The sequence below is a fragment of the Oryza sativa genome, chromosome 7, assembly GCF_034140825.1.
Source record: "Oryza sativa Japonica Group chromosome 7, ASM3414082v1".
NCBI classification, from domain to species: domain Eukaryota; kingdom Viridiplantae; phylum Streptophyta; class Magnoliopsida; order Poales; family Poaceae; genus Oryza; species Oryza sativa.
The window spans coordinates 8,016,501-8,038,244 of NC_089041.1; the positions used below are offsets into that span (position 1 = coordinate 8,016,501).

A 21,744-nucleotide genomic window follows, 5' to 3' on the forward strand; every position below is an offset into this window, starting at 1 on the left:
TCGTTTGTATCTTGATGCCCCACAGACAGGGCAGACATCCAAGTCAGCATATTCCTTGTAATACAAAATGCAGTCATTCGGACATGCATGAATTCTTCTGACGTCCAGGCCCAACGGACATAATACTTGCTTCGCTTCATATGTCGTCTGCGGTAAATTGTTCCCCTCTGGCAACAGGTCCTTTAACAGCTCAAGAAGTTCTGTAAAACTCTTGTCCGACCAGCTATTACTAGCCTTAAGCTTCATGAGTTCCAACACGCATGACAACTTGATGTGCTTCGACTTGCATCCATCATACAAGGGCATCTGACAATCTTCCACCAACTTACTAAACTTCTCAAAATCTCTGTCGTTGTCCTCTGCGTCTTCAATGTCATGCAACATTGTAGATAGACATTAAGTGTCTAAATCTATGGTCTCTCTACCTAAAGGAGAAGGTACGAACATGCCTTCTTGAGCTGCGGCGCCGGCGGTGTTCTCTACATCCTGATCCAACACTTCTTCCACTGCGACATCAGGCGCCTCTTGCTCTCCATGCTTGGTCCAGTAGGTATATTTCTTCATGAATCCATTCATTATCAAATGAGCATGCACTTCATCGCTATCTTCGATCATCTGTTCATTCTTACAGTCCCTACATGGACACAACATGTGCATGCTCATCCTACTTTTTCTGTCATTATCCGCAAATGTGACAAATTCAGTTACCCCCTCTCTATACTCGGTAGACGAATGATGCGCATAGTACATCCATCTACGATCCATCTGAAATCAACAACATACGAAGAAAAATATATGATGATCGATATACTGAGAAGGAATGGAGAATAATGTGTTTTTTACCTTGAATTTTAGAAAAAAAAATCACCCCCCTTGCCCTCCCAACCGATTTGTGAACAGTGAACCGATCGGGATGGAAAGCAGTTGGCGGTTTGGGGGGTATTTATAGACCCAACACACCTCAAACGGGTTAGATTAAAAAAGCCCGTCAAAGGTGTTGGTCATACCTTTGATGGGCTTCAATTGAGTTGCCCGTCAAAGGTATTGACCTACCTGTGACGGTTATCTGTGACCAATTCATAGGCCCGTCACTGGTATGCCGTCACAGATGTAGGGTTCTGGCATAGTGGGCGGTGAGGAGGACTGGATTGTGGCGTTCGACCTCGAGCCCCGACCTCGTCGGTGGCCCGCCGGTGACGACGACGACCAGAGACGCGCGCCTCTACGTCACCCTGGCCGCACTTAGGGGCTCCTTGGTGGTGGCACAGGACGACGGGGAGAGCGCGGAAGCGGTGGTGGTGCTCGACGACGGGAGGGTCGTCTTCTGGGTGTGGGACACCACGTTTTCACACGCCGATGCCGGCGGCGTCATGCTGGTGTACGACCCGGCCACCGGCGGCCAAACGGAGGTGGCGGCTATGGCGGGTGCCGTCCATGTCGGCGTGTACACGGGAAGCCTGATGCGTCTGCGCAACTAGTGACTTCCCCGTCTTAAGGGTGTTTTTATTTATGGCAGTAGCTACATTTAAATCATGCCATTAATCTTAGTTTGTATGCGTAGTATTTTATAGACCTTTAGTTAAAGTTAATCACTGAGAGCAGGTACAATAGCAGACTATTAGCCAGCTACAAACATATTTTAATGAGATAAAAGATGAGAGAGAAGAGCAGCGGACTACAGATCTGTAGCCAGCTGCAGCACGAACTCCAAGACGTAATGTGTGTATGACAGATGAGACCATATACTAATAGTATAATAAGCAATTATTGTATGAATTGGCTATTAGATTGGCTATAGATAAATTGGAGCTAACAGTGGGCTATACTATTAAACTTGCTCTCTATTTTCCTACTGTGGCCCCTTTTACTTTTCAGTTATATATATATGTCGTTAATTTCATTGCTCACCGTGTCCAATGGAAAGCGTCGCCTAGAACAAACATGCTGAACCTGGATAGGTTTCTAGTAGTAGACATGCATGCAGCCGATTTGTTTCAAGATTACAGCCTTGCTATTGGCCTAATTTCGATTTCATATTAGAAAAGATCCTTAATTCAATTGTAAGACACAACCTTTTTTTTTTGGTTTTACACAAGGAAAAAAAAGACATACGTGAACAAAGAAAGAACATACACCGTCCCATCCACAGGGCAAAAAAGTTGATCTGATAAACAGACACGCCTACGAATGTCAGCATGTGCATACAATCGACTGCAGTTATCATATATCATATACTCCCTCCGTTTCCCTTCGTTTCAAAATATTTGACACCGTTCACTTTTTAGTACGTGTTTGACCATTCGTCTTATTCAAAAAATTTAAGTAATTATTTATTTTTTTCATATCATTTGATTCATTGTTAAATATACTTTCATGTACACATATAGTTTTACATATTTCATAAATTTTTTTAATAACGCAAACGGTCAAATATGTGCTAAAAAATGAACAGTGTCAAACATTTTGAAACGGAGGGAGTATCATAGTACCGTTCTATTTGTCATGCTCACTATCTGGTGCAGGCATGCATCAATTTGCGAGTTTCCAGAATTTCATGGTCACTATAGGAGATTAAGTAATGAAAAAAAAAACCATGGTTTTATGAACCGAAAACATTTTTTTGGAACCGATATCATTATGATCCGTCTTTGAAAGAAAGCCAACACGGGGACAGGGATTTCTTTAGAGATTCACAAACAATAATTAAAAGCAGCATACTGTGGATTCCAGTTTTAGGTAGAAAATACCATGGAACAACCCACAGGTCCAAAAACTATTCACTAGCTGCATAACTGAACCATCTGCAGAACCAAGAAAAATAACACCCCAGTAGCTTGCACGACAGTAGCCTGTCCAAGAGTGTTATAGTTTTCAGGAGCGGCCTCAAATTCTCCAGTATGCAATCACACCAGTCCTGACATCGGTTTTGCTCCTCTTCTTTTGGCACTTCTTCCATTTCTGCAGGAAGAAAATTATTTTGTACAACGCATTCAGGAGAGATTTGGCAATTAACTTCATTGAACACAAAAACATAACCACAATAACCAGCAAACAGTTTGCTAAAATAGTAGGCCGAAAATTACTATGGTTCTTATTCCATTTCAAATGCAAAATTTACTATGAAAAAAACTTGATAGAACTATTATGCACCTTTATATTCAAATGCAAATCCACACAAAAGGCCCTCCCATTATTTTTTTTATCAACATGTCGAGAAGATATGTGCTCATTCAAATTAAAAAGACCCTCCTTAAACACCAAGTTTAGCAAGAATTGCCAATTGCCAGCAATGCAAAATTACCAATTTACAATACATCTAAATTAATAGAGTATATGATTTTAAGTGTTTGAGTAACGATTGAAGTCCTTATATTCCTGAAACAAATAATCAAACTATATAGGCCCATTTCCTAATTTCAGTTGGATATCATCTTATTTCGATGAGCATATGGAAGCTTTTAGCATAAAAGATACAAGTAGAAGATGAATTTGCAATGAAATTTGTAGAACTGCATTTGTGACAGATAAGTAAATGACAAAATGATGCTGTTTATCAAATCACGGCATGAATACCAATTATGTGATGATACGAAACCAAACTTTACCTTGTCACATACTCTGTGGACATAATTGATTTCCAGTATATACACCTACTCCAGTAAAGATACTAGCCTTTGTCTGAACTATCTCTGAGGAAGTGTTGGTTACTGGATTATAAATCCAGACCATCCCTTTTGATCCTATCTGCACCCAAAGTACCACATTTCCCTCATCCGTCACAAGCAAAGGTTGCACACCATCTCCAAAACCATCAAAAGCAAATTCAACATTTATCCTATATTCTTTGGACCACATACCATTCTCAAAATCAACTAGAAACCATAAGTCCACCGCAGAAATTTGATCATTGAAATGTGCTGTACACAAAGTTCCTTCAAGTTGGGCTAACATAAGACGATCGGTAAGGTCAGCATAGTTGAGTGTGCCATTCGCTTCCTCAAGAATTCTGTTTACTGGCCCTTGGAGAGCCGTGCTCCACTGCTCCGTCGCAAGGTCGAAGGAAGGTATGCAGCCCGTAGCAAAATAGTAGGAGGGATCCATTTGCCAGTGATCCAAGAAGAAGTAAGCAGCCCCTTCGAAGACAACTCCATTGGTGCAGCTCGGATCAAGATACCCCGGTGGACTCTCCATCTTCCTCCACCGTCCATTCATGTCGCCGATTGCGAAAACCTCACACACTGGATCAGCCTCATATCCATCCTCCAAGTCCTCTAGAATCCGGAGTAGTTTGTACTCTCCTGTGGAATTCGTCTGACCAAATGCAAACCAGGCTGGCCTCATCCCGTTGCGACGCACCATATCCTCTGCAATGCCGAAGGGCAAGGCGGAGACGGATCCTGTGGCGGGGTCGAGCACGCTGACGCGGTGGTGCTCCCCGGCGACGAGGACACGGTCGTAGCTCGCCGTCAGCACCCTGCACTCGCCGCCCACGCCGAGGATCTCCTCGACGACGTTGCCGGACAGGTCCACGAGATCAACGCAGCATCGACTGGGGAAGCTGTCAACCAAGACGGCGAGGAGCGGGTGAGGGTGGACGGCGGCGTAGGCGGCGAGGAAGAGCCGGTCCGTGGTGAAGGACAGCCACGAGCGGCAGACGGCGCGGAGGCGGCAGATCGGCTTGGCGGGGAGGCGCAGCAGGACCTCGAGCAGCAGCTCCGGGGGCAGGACGCCGTCCACGGCTCCGAACCCGCTTCCCGGTGCGGCGGCGGCGGCGCACGGCTCTGGGGACGCCATCGCGGACGCCTGGATTGGGGGTCAAAACCGGATGAAAACTTGAACCAATCAGTGCGAGAAGAAGGACGAGTTCTCTGCCATCAAGGAGAAGGGTTTACCTCGAGCGGAGCGCGGTGGCCAGCCGGAGTCCAGCACGGCGGCGGCGGCGGCGGCGGTGGCGCCGTCTCTCGTCTCTCGCCGGGATGTGTCTGAGAAGAGAAATCGGACATTCTGACACTTCCAAGAGTGGGTTTCGGCGTAATGCCATTCCACGAAATGGAGTCGTTAAAATGCCACTTTAAACCAATACCAAACCGCTGCTTTGCCATATTCACCATTTCACAGGATTTTCATCATTTTTCACACTTCGCCTTCCCAAAATACCCCTCCGAGTGACTGTCGCCGTCCGGGTGCTCGCCGCCGCCTGCCTCCTTTTGCGTCGACGCAAGGGTCGGTAACCTCACTGCCCCCGCTCTAGAAAAATCCGATGGCGAAGACCCCGCAGGAGCTCCTAGCCCAACGGCCGCCGACGAGGAGGAGGAGAGCGACGGCAGCCGACAAGGAGGAGGAGAGCGGCGCGACGGGAGATAGCCACGCAGCGTGACAGCCTTGCCACTGCCGTGCCCCTGTCGACGCTACTCGCGGCCACCGGCAAGGAGAGGAGAGCGGCGGCGCTGGAGCTCCTAGATACGCCGCGTCTGGGATGATGAATTCTGGCTGCGGCCTGTCTACGGATGGAAGGATCACGAGGGAGTCCGGCGCTGGAAGCTTCGGTATGGTCACAAGCGGCGTGGAGGCGGCGGCGGTGGCAGGTTTGTCTATGCTGGTAACGACCGATCCGTTCCGTGAGACAGGTGTGTCGTCGTCGCCGCAGCTGAGAAGCGCTCCGTTCTTGCTGGAGGCGGCGTCCTGTGTCGGCGCCGGCGCCGGTGCGGTCGCCCTGCGCACTCTCGCCGCGTCACCACCGGAGCCGTAACGGCCGACGGGCAGGATGGTGCCCCTCCGCTTCAAGACCTGCAAACACAGCGCACGCACGCGCAAGCACACACATCGGTTTCAAACGAACTCAGCAAAGCAAATCAAAGCGGAAAAACACTTGAGCATGACGATCTCGATGCTCCAACCTACCTTGCCGACGCCGTCACCACGACGCGAGCGGGAAGGCTGCCACGCGCCCGAAGAACCTTGTCGTCGTCACCCACCCGCTCCACGCCCGCATCGTTCTCCCCATTATCTGCGCAGCGCACCACGGCCGCATCCCGACGCCGACGTCGGAATGACTCAACCAACTCAGTTTGGTATAACCGACTTAAGGGCATTTTGGTCAGACCGGGTGCAAAATTAGGTGGAAATGGTAATAATTGGCCCAAATGGCAAAACAAATATTTGGCATCTCTTGTGGGTGGCATTTTAACCACTCCATTCCGTGAAATGGCATTGTGGCGAAACCCACTCTTGGCAGTGGCAGAATGTCCGATTTCTCGTCTGAGAACGAAGCCTGGAAGGAGATATCCTGGGCCGGAGGCCACTACTGACAAGCCGAGCCCATTTAAGCCCACATAATGAAAATCCCAGCCCATATATCTTGTGCGTTTGGGCCCAGCCCATAAAAGCCCATATAAACGTAGCACGAAGCCACGAACACGAAGCAATCCATCCCCACTCCCCGATCCCCATCCCCTCCGGGCTCCGGCGGCGCCGTCTCCGATCGCCCTCGACTGAGCCGGCGGAGAGGCTCGAGGGGAGGGACCCCACCGGGGGAATCCAGCTCGGTTCGACCTGTCGGCGGCGGGAGCGGCCGCCGTCCACCCATCGCAGCCGGCTCGACCTGGTGAGCTCTAACCCTATGTTTCTTGGTCGCAGGAAATTTTGTCTGGTAATGATGTTCTACTGCGTATTATACATCGATGTAATCATCTAGCGAATGCATGACCGTGTTGTGACTTTAGATTCTACTGTGCTTTAGTGTCTTTGTACTATTAGAGTAGCAGTATAAATTGCAAAATTGATAGTTTTCCGATCATGAACTTTTAGATAAATAGCTTCTTGTTATTAATGGCAAACGATCAAAGTTACATCGGCTGTGTGGCATTGGCATAAGATCGATCTTTCAACGGTCTCAAACAAAACCAACAGAAAAAATGATTTTACTTACTACTTACTGTAGTATATTACAGTTCGAGTTGGCCGTACAAACATGATCTCCTCTCCTGATGCTAAATAGTACTGAATGCTTGTAGGCTTCAGAAGTTCAGATATGGACACAGGGCGTTCTTCCCAGTTGACCGAGCGAGTACGGCGTATGCCTGCTTCCTCCAACTCTGGCATTCTCCCCCTGGAGGTGCTGTTCGACGTCCTGGTGCGGCTCCCGGCCAAGGAGCTCTGCCGCCTCCGCATCGTCTGCCGGCCCTGGCGGTCGCTGACATCTGATCCCCTTTTCATGAAGACACACGTGGCTCACCACCGAGAGACGTTCTTCTTGGCCAGCTTTAAGGATGACGAGACGCACATCCATATCATGGATTTTGCAGGCAATGTGATTAAGCAGATAGGCATACCAGCTGGCCACAAGGTGTTATGCACACGCCTCGATCTGGTTTGTGTAGCCACAAATAAGAACAGCTGCCATGTTCTTAATCCTGTCACTGGAGATGTCTACAACTTGCCAAAGAGTCCAGCAGAGGAGCACACGTACCATGTCAATCTGCGCAAGCCTTTCACCTCATTTGCATTTGGGCATGTTGCCTCAACAGGAGAGTACAAGGTGCTCCGGATGTTCAACCGTCCTGGATTTACGGACCTTGGGATACCACAGCTTTGTGAGGTCATCACCGTCAAGGGTGGCACAGGCCAGGCACGTTGGAGGGGAAAACAGAGCCGTGAGTTCTTTGTTGAATGTCAAAAGGCAAACAGCGGTGTCGTGGTTAATGGGGTGGTGTATTTCTTGATAGACAGTGTATATGATTCAATGATAATTGGTGGTGATGGTGCCGGCATTCATCCAGACTTCATCTGTTCTTTTGACCTTGAGGTGGAGGAATGGAGGGAAGATATCCAGGGACCAATTAGCAGGAACTTTGTATATGACATGGACTTCCCAGATGAGTATATAGCAATTTGGGATCAGCTTAGTTTGGCTGAGCTGAAAGGCTACTTAGTTCTAGTATACCACCAGAGTTACCGATCCTCGACCATAGACCTGTGGTATTTAATAGACTATGAGACCCGCACCTGGATTAAACAATATAGCATTCAAATTGAATCATTCGTTCCTGTTAGGGAGTGCAAGGTAAAGCCACTGCTGGTATTGGATGATGGGAGGATAGTCGTATGGCTAGGATCGACCGGACTGCTACTCATATATGATCCAAGAACCAGCACTTTTGCAGAAGTGGAGATGAGACGTCTTTCTGAAGTTGGTCTGTACACAGGAAGCGTACTGAGTTTATAAAATGGTGATGTGGTGTAGTATTGTACTCCATAATGTTTTGCTACTCTCTTCAAATGCCAGTTAATCAGCTTTTAGAAATGATCTTTGGGCACAATCATTAATATACTTGGTCGGATCCTTGTGTCTTGTTGTATTGGGGCCTGTAAGATCATTGTAAATTCTTGAAGATGCTATATCTCTCTCTCATTTTGTACTGTCTTGTGTAAATATAGTGTTAGGTGTGTACTTGTCAGCATATGTCATCTGACATTATTTAGAGTTGCTGCAACTTTGTATCATAGCTGCTAGCCAGTTGGTTGGATACTTGGGTTATGTGTAAAAGGATGTGGCCTGAAAATATTTCTATATTCTCTGAGCTCTTTTCATATGCCCCATTCAGGTCAAAATGCTCTTCCTTTGTTGCATGAAATCACTCCAGTCATTAATTCAGTAAGGATGGGGCATGCTCATAAGCATTGCATGGTGAATCAGAAATGCTCTTTTGAAATCGAATTGTCGTGTGGAACCCTCAGAAAAAAAATGTCGTGTGGAAGTCTCGAGTCTGTAGGGCCTGCTTATGTACTTTATGTTGCACCATCTTGATTGCAGCTGTTAAACTTGTAATCCTACCATTGGGTTTGTCGTTGCAGCTGCCTCGTCTGCCATGTTTACCCCAAGATAAAATCCAAGTATTTCACACGATCATCTCTATACAATCTTAAAGAAAAAACAATAATAATAGATGTGAGTCCGCCATCACCATTAGTCTGACAAGTGGGACCACAGATAATTCACCTGTCCTCTCCCAACCCTCTTCCTATGGCCCCAACTTTGTTAACCAATCTGTCTATACATATGAGCAAGGAGGTGGTTAAAAGCAAAGCAATGGAACAATAAGGGATCATGAGCAAAATCCACTCCATCGTCTCCTCCGTGGACCCGAGTACTATGTCGACAAGGACTGGCTCGAGCTTTATCTGGCCGGGCGACGGTGGGCAAGGGACGACGTCAGCGTCCGTGGTGACTTGGGGATTGTGATAGCGTATTGTGAATAGGGATTTGGGGACTATCAGTGCTCTGCATTTGGGGAACTGTGATTAGGGATTTAGGGGACTGTGATTAGGGATTTGGATCCAGATTTTCTCTTTTTTTTTGGCTCCCAAAAATATGTTCACTGGCGGGTCTTCTTAGCATCCGCGGAGAAAATCGTTTTTTCACTGGCGGCCCGCCAGTGAAAATCTATTTTTGCTGGCGGTGCAAAAACCAGTTTTAGCCGACAGGAAAGACTTGTTTTGTAGTAGCCCCTTCCTTCTCGCCGCTGCCCTCTTCCCAATCCCTCGTCCACCACACTACATCTCTGTTGAACCCGGCGTGGAGACCACATCGACGATGGCGGCTTCCATGGCATCACCCTTTTCTACCCCCACTGTCGCGTCCACTGCTGCTATACCAACACTCACCAGCGACCCATGCAACAAAGGAAGCCCAGCACCAAGTATCCGGCTCGTGACCGCGTTGTGTTAGGGGAGTACTTAAGTAAGTAGGTGTGTGATGGATAGGGGTATCAAGGTTGTATAACCTGAATACAGCTCTATCTTCTTCCCCAAACAAGTTCATCTGCCTACCCCCAGCTTTTTCTTCTTCCTCAAATCTTTTCTCTCTTCCCAATCCCCTTGTCTAGATCGGGAACGTAACATCTGGTATCAAAGCACACGATCGACCTAGAGACCTACGACAAGCCGTAGTACCATTCGCGAGCTCAACTCAAGGCTACCAAGATGGATCAACATATTGCTGATCTGAGCAAGACACTGGCCGAGATCCATGCCTAGAACAATGCGATCTAGACAAAGATGGAGTCGCTAGACGAGATCAAGAAGCCGGTGGTCAACAAGGCGATGAATGAACTACACGACGAGGATGGGGATCTTCATAGTACTAAGATAAGATGTGGTATATTCAGTATTAGATTGACTTTTATTATATGGCAGAGGAAGTATTATACTTCATCCATTTTTTAAGTATGACGTCGTTGATTTTTTTTAGATACTTTGATTATTCGTCTTATTAAAAATATATTTATTTTATTATGATTTGATTTATCATCAAATATTTTTGGAAAAAGTATGAATTACCCCCTGAACTATTATGGTTGACCGAATTACCCCCATGAACCTGAAAACCAGACATTGCTCATCCTGAACTTTTAATATTAGACGAATTACCCCTCCCCCCGACACTATTCTAAGCGATTTTGGCTTGTGCTTGCACACGTGGCGCTAACGTGGCAATCCAATCAGCAAAAATACTCCTTGAGCCCACTTGTCATATCTCTTCCCTCTCTCTCCTAAGCGTCCTCTCTCTCTCGAACAGGCGGCTGCGGACGGGCTCGGGCACGCGGCTGTGGACGGGCGGTGGCGGCGTCACGTGGGGACGCGCGGTGGATGGTGGCGCGGGGGAGGCGTCAGCGGCGAGCGGCGCCCTCTCGAGCTCGGCGTCAACGTCGACAAGGCTTGTGTAGGGGACGGCAGCAGAGCGCGGGAGGACGCGGCGGCAACACCCTCTCGAGCTCCGCGTCAACGGCGCCGTGTCCACCCCCAATGACTGCGGCTGCGTTTGCACCACGGCGTGAGCATCAACGACTCCAAGTCGTCGAACTCCATCCCCTCGAACGGGTCGACACCGTCGTAGATGCCGGCCCGCGCTACTGCCGCCGCCGATCCCGCCGAGCCGTTCCTGGTGAGGTCAGCCTCCTCCCCCTCCTCCTCGCTCACCCAGCCGCGCCCGCAGCCGGCGTCGCTTGCCCAGCCGCTGCTGCCGCCGCAGCCGCCTCCGCTCGCCGAGCCACCCCCACAGCCGCCGCCGCTCACCCAATCGCCCCCGCAGCTGCCGCCGCTCGCCCAGCCACGCTCGCCGCTGGCGCCGCTCGCCCAGTCGCCTCCGCTCGCCGCCGAGCCATGCCCTCAGCGGCCGCCGCAGCCGCCTCCGCTCGCCAAGCCATGCTCTCAGCCGCCGCCGCGCCCTGCCTTGCTCGCCGAGAAGGCGAGAACACCCTAGAGGGAGGGAGAGAGAGGGGAAGAGGAGAAAGAAGATGGGAGAGAGTATAGATGACTGGTGGGGCCCACCGTTAAAAAAAAGAAAATGCTGACTGGAGTGCCACGCGTACGCCACGTTGAACAAAACCGCCCTGGATTGGGTCGAGGGGGGTAATTCGTCCGGCATTGAAAGTTTAGGGTGAACGATGTCTGGTTTTCGGGTTTAGGGGTTAATTCAGTCGACTGCGATAGTTTAGGGGGTAATTCGTATATTTTCCAATGTTTTTTAAGCATGATTTAAATATTTTATATTTACACAAAAATTTGAGTAAGGTGAATGGTTAAATGTTAATAATAAAGTCAATGGCGTTATACATTAGAAAGCGGTGAAAATATTTGTTTTAAGGTTTTCACATTTTTAGGTTGGTTACAAAACAGTACACGAACATGGTCGCTGCCAATTTGTTGATTTGAGGCTGATAGCCTCAGGCCCTAAGTTCTCCAAAACTTTTCCCAAAAATATCACATCAAATCTTTGAACATATATATGGAGCATTAAATATAGATGAAAAAACTAATTGCACAGTTTACACGTAAATCACGAGACGAATCTTTTGAACCTAATTAGGCCATGATTAGCCATAAGTGCTACAGTAACCCACATGTACTAACGACGGCTAAATTAGGCTCAAAAGATTCGTGTCGTGGTTTCTAGGCGAGTTATGAAATTAATTTTTTTCATTCGTGTCCGAAAATCTCTTCCGATATCCGATCAAACGTCCGATGTGACACCCAAAAATTTTCATTTCACCAGCTAAGGCCTTGTTTAGTTACCGAATTTTTTTCCCAAAAACGTCACATCAAATCTTTGGACACATGCATGGAGTATTAAATATAGATAAAATAAAAAAAACTAATTGCACAATTTGCATGGAAATCACGAGACGAATCTTTTGAGCTTAATTAGTCCATAATTAGCCATAAGTGCTACAGTAACCCACATGTGCTAATGACGAATTAATTAGGCTTAATAAATTCGTCTCGCTGTTTCCAGGCGAGTCATGAAATTAGTATTTTAATTCGTGTCCGAAAACCTCTTCCGACATCCGGTCAAACATCCGATGTAACACCCAATTTTTTTTTCGCAAACTGAAAAAAAGGCCTAAACAGGCCCTCAAATGAATCAACGAGAAGGCGAGAAGGCAACGTGCATTCAAGAATAGTAGTGTGAAGGCAACGCGAGTGTTTTACCCCTATGCTGTTAAGAAATTAAGAAAGTTGCTGCTTACCTGTGTGCCATAAAAAAATTTGGAGTTACTTGTATGCCATGAGCCCAACTTTCGTTGACCCGTGTGCCATTTTGGATGGATGGAGACATAATAGATGTGTTAGGGGCTGTGTAAAGACAGCTTTGGCCTTGTATACAATAATGGGTTTAAAAAAATCAAAAAAGTGAAAAATAATTTAGAAAAGGCGTTAAAAATCAAAAAATGGAAAATAATTTTTTTAAAAGGTAAAAATCAGAAAAAGTGAGAATAAATTTTAAAATTTTTTAAAAATCCAGGAAAAATTAGGAAAATGTGGGAAAAATTAGGAAAATGTGGGAAAAAAATAGAAAATGGTGGAAAAAAAGGAAAAATCAGAAATAAAATTTAAAAAAAGGAAAAAACAGGTGCATGAACATTACATACTGACAAATAACGACATATCACATAGACAAAACAAATGCATAACCATTGCACCATAGCAACAAGTGCATATCAAACCATACAAGTGCATATCAAACCATACATGACCGTTCATCCATAGTAACAAGTTCATATCAAACTAACAAGTTTATAGCAACAAGTTCACTAGTTTTCATCACACTAAGTCCACACATAAAAAGTACTAGTTCACTAGTTTTCATCACACCAAACCATATATGTCTTAAATTACATCAAAAGTAGTAGTTCCTCCACATAATTTATTCAAGCTGAAGTTTCTTCTTGCTTCTAGTATTAGAAGCTAGGCTGGATGGGTTGGCCACTTTAATTGGAGCCCTCCTTGGTGTACACTTCTTGACGGCTTACTTCTTCCTTAGTGTGTCCACTGTCTGTGGAGAGACTTCATAGGATGCAATGTCAATATACAAGCATTCATCATCAACACCCACATGCTCATTGGATGGGTTTGGGTTAGCAAGGGATTCACTATCTGCAGATTTAGTATGCTTTAGTTCAACTGATTGCCCACTCCCACTCCCAATTTCCCACTATGAAATGTCAGGAGGCTCACTGTCCAATCCGGCGTCCATCCTACAGATGAACAATCCCCCACTGTGAAATGTCAGTGATGAATGGACATGAAAGAATAGAGGTTTTACTTCGCTGCTTCCACGGGCTGCTTGGAGGCGAGGTGGGCACGGGAGGCGACCTGGAGGCAGGGTGCGCCGGCCTAAAGGCGAGGTCACAGGAGCTCGCTGGCCAGGGCGCGCGGCGACCTGGAGCCGCACTGGAGCCGGCTTGGAGGCAGGGGGGCGACGGGCCGACGGGGCGAGGGCGCAGGGCCGCGCCAGCCTGGGCGCGGCGCGGCGACGGGGCGCGCTGGCCTGGACGCGCCGCGACGGGGCGTGCCGGCCTGGGGCGACGGGGCGACGGGCCGACGGGGCGCCGACGAGGCTAGGCGGCGGCGGGGTCGGCGGCGACGGCTCCGGCGAGGCCAGGCGGCGGCGTCTAGGGTTAGGGTGCGGCTGGCGTGCGGCAAAAATAGGGAGAGAGCAGGAGAGGAGAGAGTGAGAGTATAGAGCTGAAAATAGAGCAGAGGCAAATTAGTCATTTTGATACATGGGTTCCACATGTCAGAGATATGGAACCGTTAAGTTCTAACAAAAGTTGGACGGAATAGCACATGGGTCAACGAAAGTTAGGCTCATAGTATATAGGTGACTCCAAACTTTGCTGTGGCACACGGGTAAGCAGTGACTTTCTTAATGCCACAGGGTAAAAGACTTAGGCAACGCGTCCGTCCGGCTCCCCTCCCCGAGGAATCTCCATTTCCATTCTCCACTCCCCGCCATGGGCATCACCACCAGAGCTCGAGGGAAGAGGAGGAAACTGCAGGGACACCAGACCCCGCCGCCGCCGCCGCCGTGCGGCGCCGCCCAGATCAGCCTCCTCCCCGACGACGCCCTCCGCGAGATCGTCACCCGCCTCCCATCCAACGACGCCGCTCGCACGCAGCTGCTCTCCTCCCGGTGGCGCCACCTCTGGCGCTCCGCTCCGCTCAACCTCGACCTGCGCGACGCCGGCGACATCTCCCGCGTCCTCGCCACCCACCCTGGCCCCGCCCGCCGCTTCGCCGTCCCGGACCTCGGCTCGTCTTTCCCCAACAGACGCGCCACCTTGGACGCCTGGTTCGCCGCCCCCGCCCTCGACAACCTCCAGGAGCTCGAGCTCATGGGATCCTATCGCCCTCTCCCGCCGTCCGCCGCCCGTCTCTTCCCCACCCTTCGCGTCGCCGTCTTCTCCCGGTGCTCCTTCCCCGACGATCCCGCCGCCGCCGCATTTTGTTTCCCCCGCCTCGAGCAGCTAACCCTCGAGTACGTCGCCGTCTCGGAGGCCACCCTGCACGGCGTGCTCGCCGGGTGCGCCGCTCTGGATTGCTTGCTGTTGCGCGGCGTGCGCGGCTGCAGGCGTCTGTCGATCAGCTCGCCCACGATTCGAGTCGTCGGTGTTTGTGTCACTCGCGCGTTGAAGGAACTGATCGTTGAAGACGCGCCTCGTCTTGAAAGATTGTTGATGCCTGAAGTCTGGCAACTCCTGCGGGTCTCGGTAATTTCAGCACCCAAACTGGAGGCATTGGGATGGCTTTCCAATCACTGCACACTTGAGATTGGCACCATTGCAATTAAGGTATATGTCTGCAACCTTATTTCTTCACACATTCAGTAGACTTACAAGTACCTTTGGGGAGTTTCAGTAGACTTACCATGCTCCTGTGTTCAGTGCTCCATTGGGGAATTTCACTTTGATAGCTTGACAACGGTGGCACGCGGTGTGAAGGTGTTAGCTCTCGATATTGATAATCTTAGTCTGGATATGGCTATTGACTTCATGAGATGCTTTCCCTCCTTGGAGAAGTTGTATATCAGGGTAATTAGTCTTCATCTTGTGGACTCTCTAGTTCACTTATTTTACGTTCCTTTTTAATGATATCCAAGGATGAGCCTCGTTTTCGTCTTGCAGAAATTTAGTCACAAGTGCAACAATGTATGGCGCCAAAAGATGCGCCATAAGATGCTAGATCCTATTGAGTGCCTTGACCTCAATCTGAAGAAAGTAGAAGTGTCAGGATATTGCGGCAATAAGTCCCATATTGACTTTGCCATGTTCTTTGTATTGAATGGGAGAGTGTTGGAGCTAATGAGGCTTGAGTGTGGAACCAGGCGAAACGACAGAAAGTGGATTGAAAATCAAAAAATGTGTCTCAAGCTGGATAATATGGTTTCTAAAGATGCTGAGTTCCATTTCACTCGTCGTACTAGTTGGAACTATTTTACAAATGTCAGGCGTGCCCATGAGCTGTTGATAGCTGATCCATTTTGCACTTAAATGATGAACCCGGGCTTATTGTCTTTATAGGATTTGTCTAGTTTTGGGCACTCATCAGTTTCAAGAAATTGCTCGTTCTTGTTGTTTTGCTACAGTATGAATGGCTTATCAACATGGGGACGTAATAGCTAGGGAGGATAGCTCCATGCCTCCATGTAATCAGCTGCAGCCTTTAACAGAGAATGAGAGACCATGTCTGACGCATCATATATATGTAATAACATTGCTCTTCAATATAAACATCTGTCAGCCTTCTTGTAACAGATAAAATCTGTGCCCAATTTCATCATCTTATGTAAAATGTTGTTTGATACATCTTCATTGGTCTACACAACACTAACATATCAGTGTGATGCTTAGGTGCTATACATATTAAGATTAGTATGTTTTGAGAATAGCCAACTGCAAAATGTCTTGGAAGTTCCTTGATTTTACATTTGGTGATCATGTAGAATAAACAGCAAAATTTCTTGATCAGGCCTTTTAAGTGCTTTTAGCATTGTGTATGCTTCTGTTTCACTAAAGAAAATGTTTTATAGTTACAACAACTGATTCTAGAGAACAATCGCATCAAGAGTGAACAACCTAGCTAAATGTCCAATATGGTATTTTGCCTATAGTTGCATTCATGACCTCATCAAGATAATTGTTTTGACATAATTTAGATAATGTTTTGTAATCAGAAATTGCATCGCTTCATAGCAGAAGAAAAGTCAGGTCTGAACTATTGGACTTGTTTGAGATGTTTATAGGACTCGAGACTTCTAGTGTGAAATAGAAGCCATGGGTATGCTCTTGTGACTTGTCTACCTAGCTCTTGATTAATTAAGAACAACAAGTACTCGTAGTAAGCATTTTGGAAGGTATTCTTTTTTTGAAACGAGTCCAGCCTTGGTTGGCTTTATATTAAAGTAGGAGGGAAAATTGGACATGTATGGCCCCAGGAGACCGGTAAGGAAAAAAGAGAACTAAAAAGGGGCTGTGGAATCCCTTATAGGCGTAAACTGTACTTCACAGCAACTAGCAGAAGAAGTTTCATAATCCTAGTCTCCTGGCATGATCCTCCAGGCAGAGCTAGCCTCTCCTTCCCTTGAACTCAGCTTACCATGGGAGCAACTCATCTTGCTAGATTGGGCACTAGTTCCTGCTCATTGATATCACCCTTTGCCCAGTTGGATTTGCTAAAGTCTCGTGCATGATTCCTTTTCTGTCAGTTGGATTTGGTAATGTTTAGATAACCTGAACATTAAGGAGCCTGCTGATGCTAAATTGCTAATAGTACTAACAGTGTTCGATAACACAGCTGTAATGCCTCAATTTTATCTTTCAATTGAACTAGTGAGTCTGGCCTCTTTTGTCTGAGATTGCTCAGCTTCTTCAGATAATGTAAGCTTGTTTCTGCCTACTATCTTACCTTCAATTTGCTTCTATAATTGTTTAATTGTTGATTATAATTCAGTTTGGAAAGGATGAGGAAATTAAATTTGGTGAAATTCACTTGACACAAGTGTTACTGGCAATGTACAGATGATGGGACAACAGTCATCATCTGGCTAGGATTGACAGAACTGCTATGCATATATGATACAAGATGGAGCACTTCTGCTGGATATAACACATCTTACAGGAGTTGGCTTGTACACAGGAAACCAATTACGTATACAAAATGGTGACATGATCTAATGTTGTAATATTTTTTACTCCAGTTTGTGGTCAGTCAGTTTTGCGAATAATGCTCACTTCACTTGGGAGGTTTTACATTTGACAGTGATGGTAAGTGGTCGTTGCTCCTGGAGCAGAGGACGTGGAGGTTGAAGCAGGGATTGGTGGGAGTGTGGCGGCTTGAACAAGAGCAGCAGAGGTTCTCCCTAACATTGATTCTGTTGTTTTTGTTGCTCGATGCAACTGTTGAATTTTCTCCTTTGTGCACAGAGTTGATCGATGAGAAATTGTACTTCATTGAATTGAAATGTGGGGGAACTCAGCGTCAAAAAAAATGTGGGGGAACTCAAAGTCTAGCGAGGACGAGTTTGGGCTATCATTGCTTTTAAGCTGATATATCCTCTAGTACTATGATGTATGACTTGTTGATGGCATTGTGCGATCAGGTATCTGTTAACTTGAATGCATGGCCTAATGGGCTTGATTGAGGGTTTGGTGCTATCCTGTTGTGGTTCTGACCCAGGAACCCTAACCAAATTGGGGATGGCATGTTCTGTGGCGATAGAGGTTAGGCCAACTCATTGTCATGGGACTTTTTGTTGCCTTCATGAGAATACAGAAAAGGAGTAATCATGAATGCGTATATAATGGGCACTGCCACTGTAGTTCTGTGTGGCTGTGAGGTGGATTTTAAAAGGTAGTTTCACATTATTTTTAATATGTAGTTAACTAGTTATCCAACTGTGCCTTAGGATTTTACACAAATGTTTTGTGACATAGCAAAGGTTTCCAAGGTCTCAGCTTATCATGGGAGACTGGCCTTAATGGTTCTGGACTAGTTCCTTCTGACATATATTACCCTTAAGGCCTTATGTTGCATTGAAAGCATAGCCTTGATCGCGTACTGAGTTTTGGAAAACTATGACTGTAATTGGTGTGGCATGTTCTTCCTGAGATATTCAGTAAATAACTTTGCTTCCATCTACTTTCTTACCTCAGGTTGCTTTTATGTTTGTTTAATTGTAGGTAGTACTTCAGTTTGGGAAACATGATGAGATTAAATTTGGTGGAAGTCCCTTGGCACAAGTACTGCTGGCAAGAGACATGAGACTAACTAGGGACTGCTGAGTACTCCTGAACAATGTAAAGCCATGGCTGCCATACATGATCCAAGAGCCAACACTTCCGCGAAAGTGAATATCAGGAGATGAGACATCTTACTGGCGTTGGCCTGTCCACAGGAAGCCTACTGAGTGCACAAAATGATGGCATGGTGTGGCATCGCAAAATTTTTCTACCGAGTTCAGTTTGAAGTTTAAACTGTTTTGCAGGAATAGCTGTCTCTTGTTGCATCGGAGCCTGTCAAGCTGTTGTAAATTCTCGAGGTCGCACATTTTGTACAGTCTCCTGTAAATGTACATATAATGTTAGATGTAATGAGTCCTGGTAAAGTGGTACCTGACTTAAATTAAAGGAACTGCAGCTCTGTTAGCATGATGGTTGTGTAATTTGATGCAAGAGAAGTACCAGGGTGCCAGTGGCATTGTATGTTCGTTTAATTGTAAATCGTCCATGCTTTTAAGTTAAAAGCATTGACTGCTTCATGGTGAATCTGAAAATTTTGTTTTTGGAGACTGTTGTCAGTTCTTTAAGGATTATATCCATGCTGTGTAAACCTGAAGAATTACCAGTAAACCTGAAGAATTACTGCATGCTGGTTTGTGTAGTTCACAATCTGCTGGCTCTAACAGACCTGTTACTTAAAAAGTAATCGAACAGAGAAGTACTCTGTTTCTGTATGAACAACTGCACTCCGTTTCTGTTAGTTTTGGGATATTTGTGTCTTTCCAACTCAATAAGAGTTAGCACATCATTGAACTTGAAAGGAAGAACTTCACTGGATGTATATCACTCAACAAGTTTGACAGAGCAATGAATTGAATAGGGAATATTTTCATTGAACAGAAATATTACTTATAGCGATGTTACTTACACTGAAATCAACCAATCAACAGCAATCTCAACTAATAAGAGACATATTTCGCATAGGCTTATTACATTCAACTCATCAATTAATCAATTACTCATAAATACATGCCATTGCACAACTATTTGCCTCTGCACTACAGTCTACAAACCACTGAAAATCTCTTCCTACAAGGTCATCCATATAACAGCTATCTTCACTCTTCAGAACGCTACTTAAGTGCTGATTTCTTGCTATCATTCTCCTAGTCCACCGGCAGATCGAACAGCTCGTCCATGGTGAAGTCGCGGCAGCTCGTGTCGCTCGTGCTGAAGTCGATGTAGCTAAGCACCTCATCAATACTCTCCGGAAACTCAAAATCTGACAATGCCATGTCCTCGCCGTCATTGAACTCGCAGTTCTGGTTGTCCGCCGATGGCGCCGATGCTGCACCACCACCAGCAATGGCTTCCTCTGCTTGCGGGACGAACAGGTGTGGCATGTCGCACTCGCGCACAAACTGCTGGTGCTCATTGTCATCAATCATCCCAGGAAGATCAGGGAGCAGCAGAGAAGAGTCATCGCCCATCACACAGAAGGAGCTCTGATCGGCGACTTCAGACCAATCCTGTTGGTTCTGATCGGGCAGAGCAGCTCCAGCATCAGCGATCAGGTCGGGAAGATCACGGAACACCATGTCGGTCACACCGGAGGAGCTCTGATCGGTGCCATGATCCGCCGCCGCCGCCGCGGGAGGAGGAACGAGCAGTGGCGGTGGCGGTGGCCCGACCTCCAGATCGAACAGAGCAGTCTCCGCCTCAGCCCGCCGGGGCGCGCCATGTGCTCGACCGTCGTCTTCCGGCTCTCTCTTCCGCTTCTTGCCGTAGCCGCTGAATCGGATGCGGTAGAGCCGGAGCGGCGACGAGGCGAGGTCAGCCGGCGCCGTCACGGAGTACTCGTGCATCACCCACCCCGAGCTCCCCCTCTCCCCCTCGGCAAAGAAGCTCAGGACATACTTGCGCCACGCGATCTCCAGTACTTCGCCGCCGCCGCCGCCGTCGTCGCCGCCGGGGACGAGCAGCTTCTTGCCGTCGACGCACATCCTCTGCCCCTGCCAGAACCCTCCACCCTCGACGGTGCGCTTCTGGCGCTTGCCCTTGGCGTTCTTGGCGTGCGCCTCCGCGAGGAAGAAGGCTTCGTCGCCGCCCCGGCCGTGATCCGCGAGAAGCCTCCATGGCTGCGCGCTCAGGGGATCGGCATCGAGGACGACGCCGTCGAGCGGGAGGGGCTGGCCCTGGAGGCGCCGGAGCAGGTACCGGCCGACGAGCTCGTCGTCGCTGGGGTCGAATCTGAGCCCCGGAGGGAGCCCATCCGCGCCAGCCGCCGCCATTGGAGTCTCGATCGCGAGCGCTCGAGAATTTCTAGGGTTTAGGGTATCGAGAGAGAGAGAGAGAGAGAGAGAGAGAGAGAGGAGAGGAAGCGGGCGGGTGAATCTTCCCCCACAAGGACGGGATTTGAATTTATCGAAGAGGAGGAGGGGGGATGCGTGGGGTGACGTCAGCATGAGACAGCCCTGCTGCGCGCGCGTTGCCTCGCTCAGCCGCACGGGTAGATTTTTATTTTGTTTTTGGAAAGCTTAACGAAATAACTTGTGTTAGCAACCTGATTTTGGAACCTAGTTTTGATTTGTTTTGAAATTTTAGCAGAAATTTGAACTGTCGATCAGGGGCCTCAGGCTGTGCATTCTTATTGCTGCTCATGGTGATTCTGAAGATGCTTCCTGCATTCTTTGGACTTTCTGACGGATTCTATCTTTAGGATAATTCTAGGTGGGAAGCAGAGTATACTTCTGAAGACAATCAAACTATAGGGGAAAAACCTTAATATTGTTGGTGATTTTAACATAGCATCTCTTGGAGTATAATGGTTTGATTTTGAGCGTGTGTTTCATTCAGTTTCAGACATATGTCGAGATGTTGTATTTAATGAGAAGAAGTTTCCATTTCCTATTGTTTCCCTATGATCTTCTCAAGATATTTGCGTCAAAAGGAATCTTCTCAAGATATCAAGCAGATTAATTTTAGTGGCAAGAAGACTCTTCAGAATATTGTGAATTCTACCCGGTACTATCCATCATCCGAAAACTTGTATCAGGACAATTATCTGAAACCAAGGTTGCTGATAGTGGTTTGGACGATGTTTCTCTTGATAACTGCATCAAGACATCAAGGCTGCTACTGAGTACAACTAATCCGATAAACGGATAAAGCGCCTCACAGATGCGAT

At 47.3% G+C, this 21,744-nt stretch overlaps 5 protein-coding genes across 5 annotated transcripts; 3 read left to right on the top strand and 2 right to left on the bottom strand.

Annotated features, from left to right (window-relative positions):
* Positions 1-2,597: 2,597 nt before the first annotated feature.
* Positions 2,598-5,044, bottom strand: LOC4342815 (F-box protein At2g43440). The gene is made up of 3 exons (XM_015789218.3): positions 4,893-5,044; positions 3,606-4,803; positions 2,598-2,958 (listed from the first exon to the last, which is right to left on the bottom strand). Exons 1-2 carry the CDS (start codon positions 5,001-5,003, stop codon positions 3,610-3,612), a joined length of 1,305 nt encoding a protein of 434 aa, XP_015644704.2. The 5' UTR covers positions 5,004-5,044; the 3' UTR covers positions 2,598-2,958; positions 3,606-3,609.
* A 1,379-nt stretch (positions 5,045-6,423) lies between these two features.
* LOC4342816 (F-box protein At5g18160) lies at positions 6,424-8,579 on the top strand. Its single transcript, XM_015789220.3, has 2 exons — positions 6,424-6,604; positions 7,014-8,579. The coding sequence occupies exon 2, from the start codon at positions 7,031-7,033 to the stop codon at positions 8,222-8,224; it is 1,194 nt and encodes a 397-aa protein (XP_015644706.1). The 5' UTR covers positions 6,424-6,604; positions 7,014-7,030; the 3' UTR covers positions 8,225-8,579.
* Positions 8,580-10,894: 2,315 nt separating this feature from the next.
* LOC136357397 (uncharacterized) lies at positions 10,895-11,260 on the top strand. The gene has a single exon (XM_066312639.1). It carries the CDS (start codon positions 10,895-10,897, stop codon positions 11,258-11,260), a length of 366 nt encoding a protein of 121 aa, XP_066168736.1.
* A 3,000-nt stretch (positions 11,261-14,260) lies between these two features.
* LOC107276363 (putative FBD-associated F-box protein At5g56440) lies at positions 14,261-16,100 on the top strand. The gene is made up of 3 exons (XM_015790737.3): positions 14,261-15,131; positions 15,225-15,371; positions 15,465-16,100. Exons 1-3 carry the CDS (start codon positions 14,295-14,297, stop codon positions 15,828-15,830), a joined length of 1,350 nt encoding a protein of 449 aa, XP_015646223.1. The 5' UTR covers positions 14,261-14,294; the 3' UTR covers positions 15,831-16,100.
* Positions 16,101-19,561: 3,461 nt separating this feature from the next.
* LOC107275858 (NAC transcription factor 32) lies at positions 19,562-20,919 on the bottom strand. The gene has a single exon (XM_026027012.2). The coding sequence runs from the start codon at positions 20,846-20,848 to the stop codon at positions 19,724-19,726; it is 1,125 nt and encodes a 374-aa protein (XP_025882797.1). The 5' UTR covers positions 20,849-20,919; the 3' UTR covers positions 19,562-19,723.
* Positions 20,920-21,744: the final 825 nt, after the last annotated feature.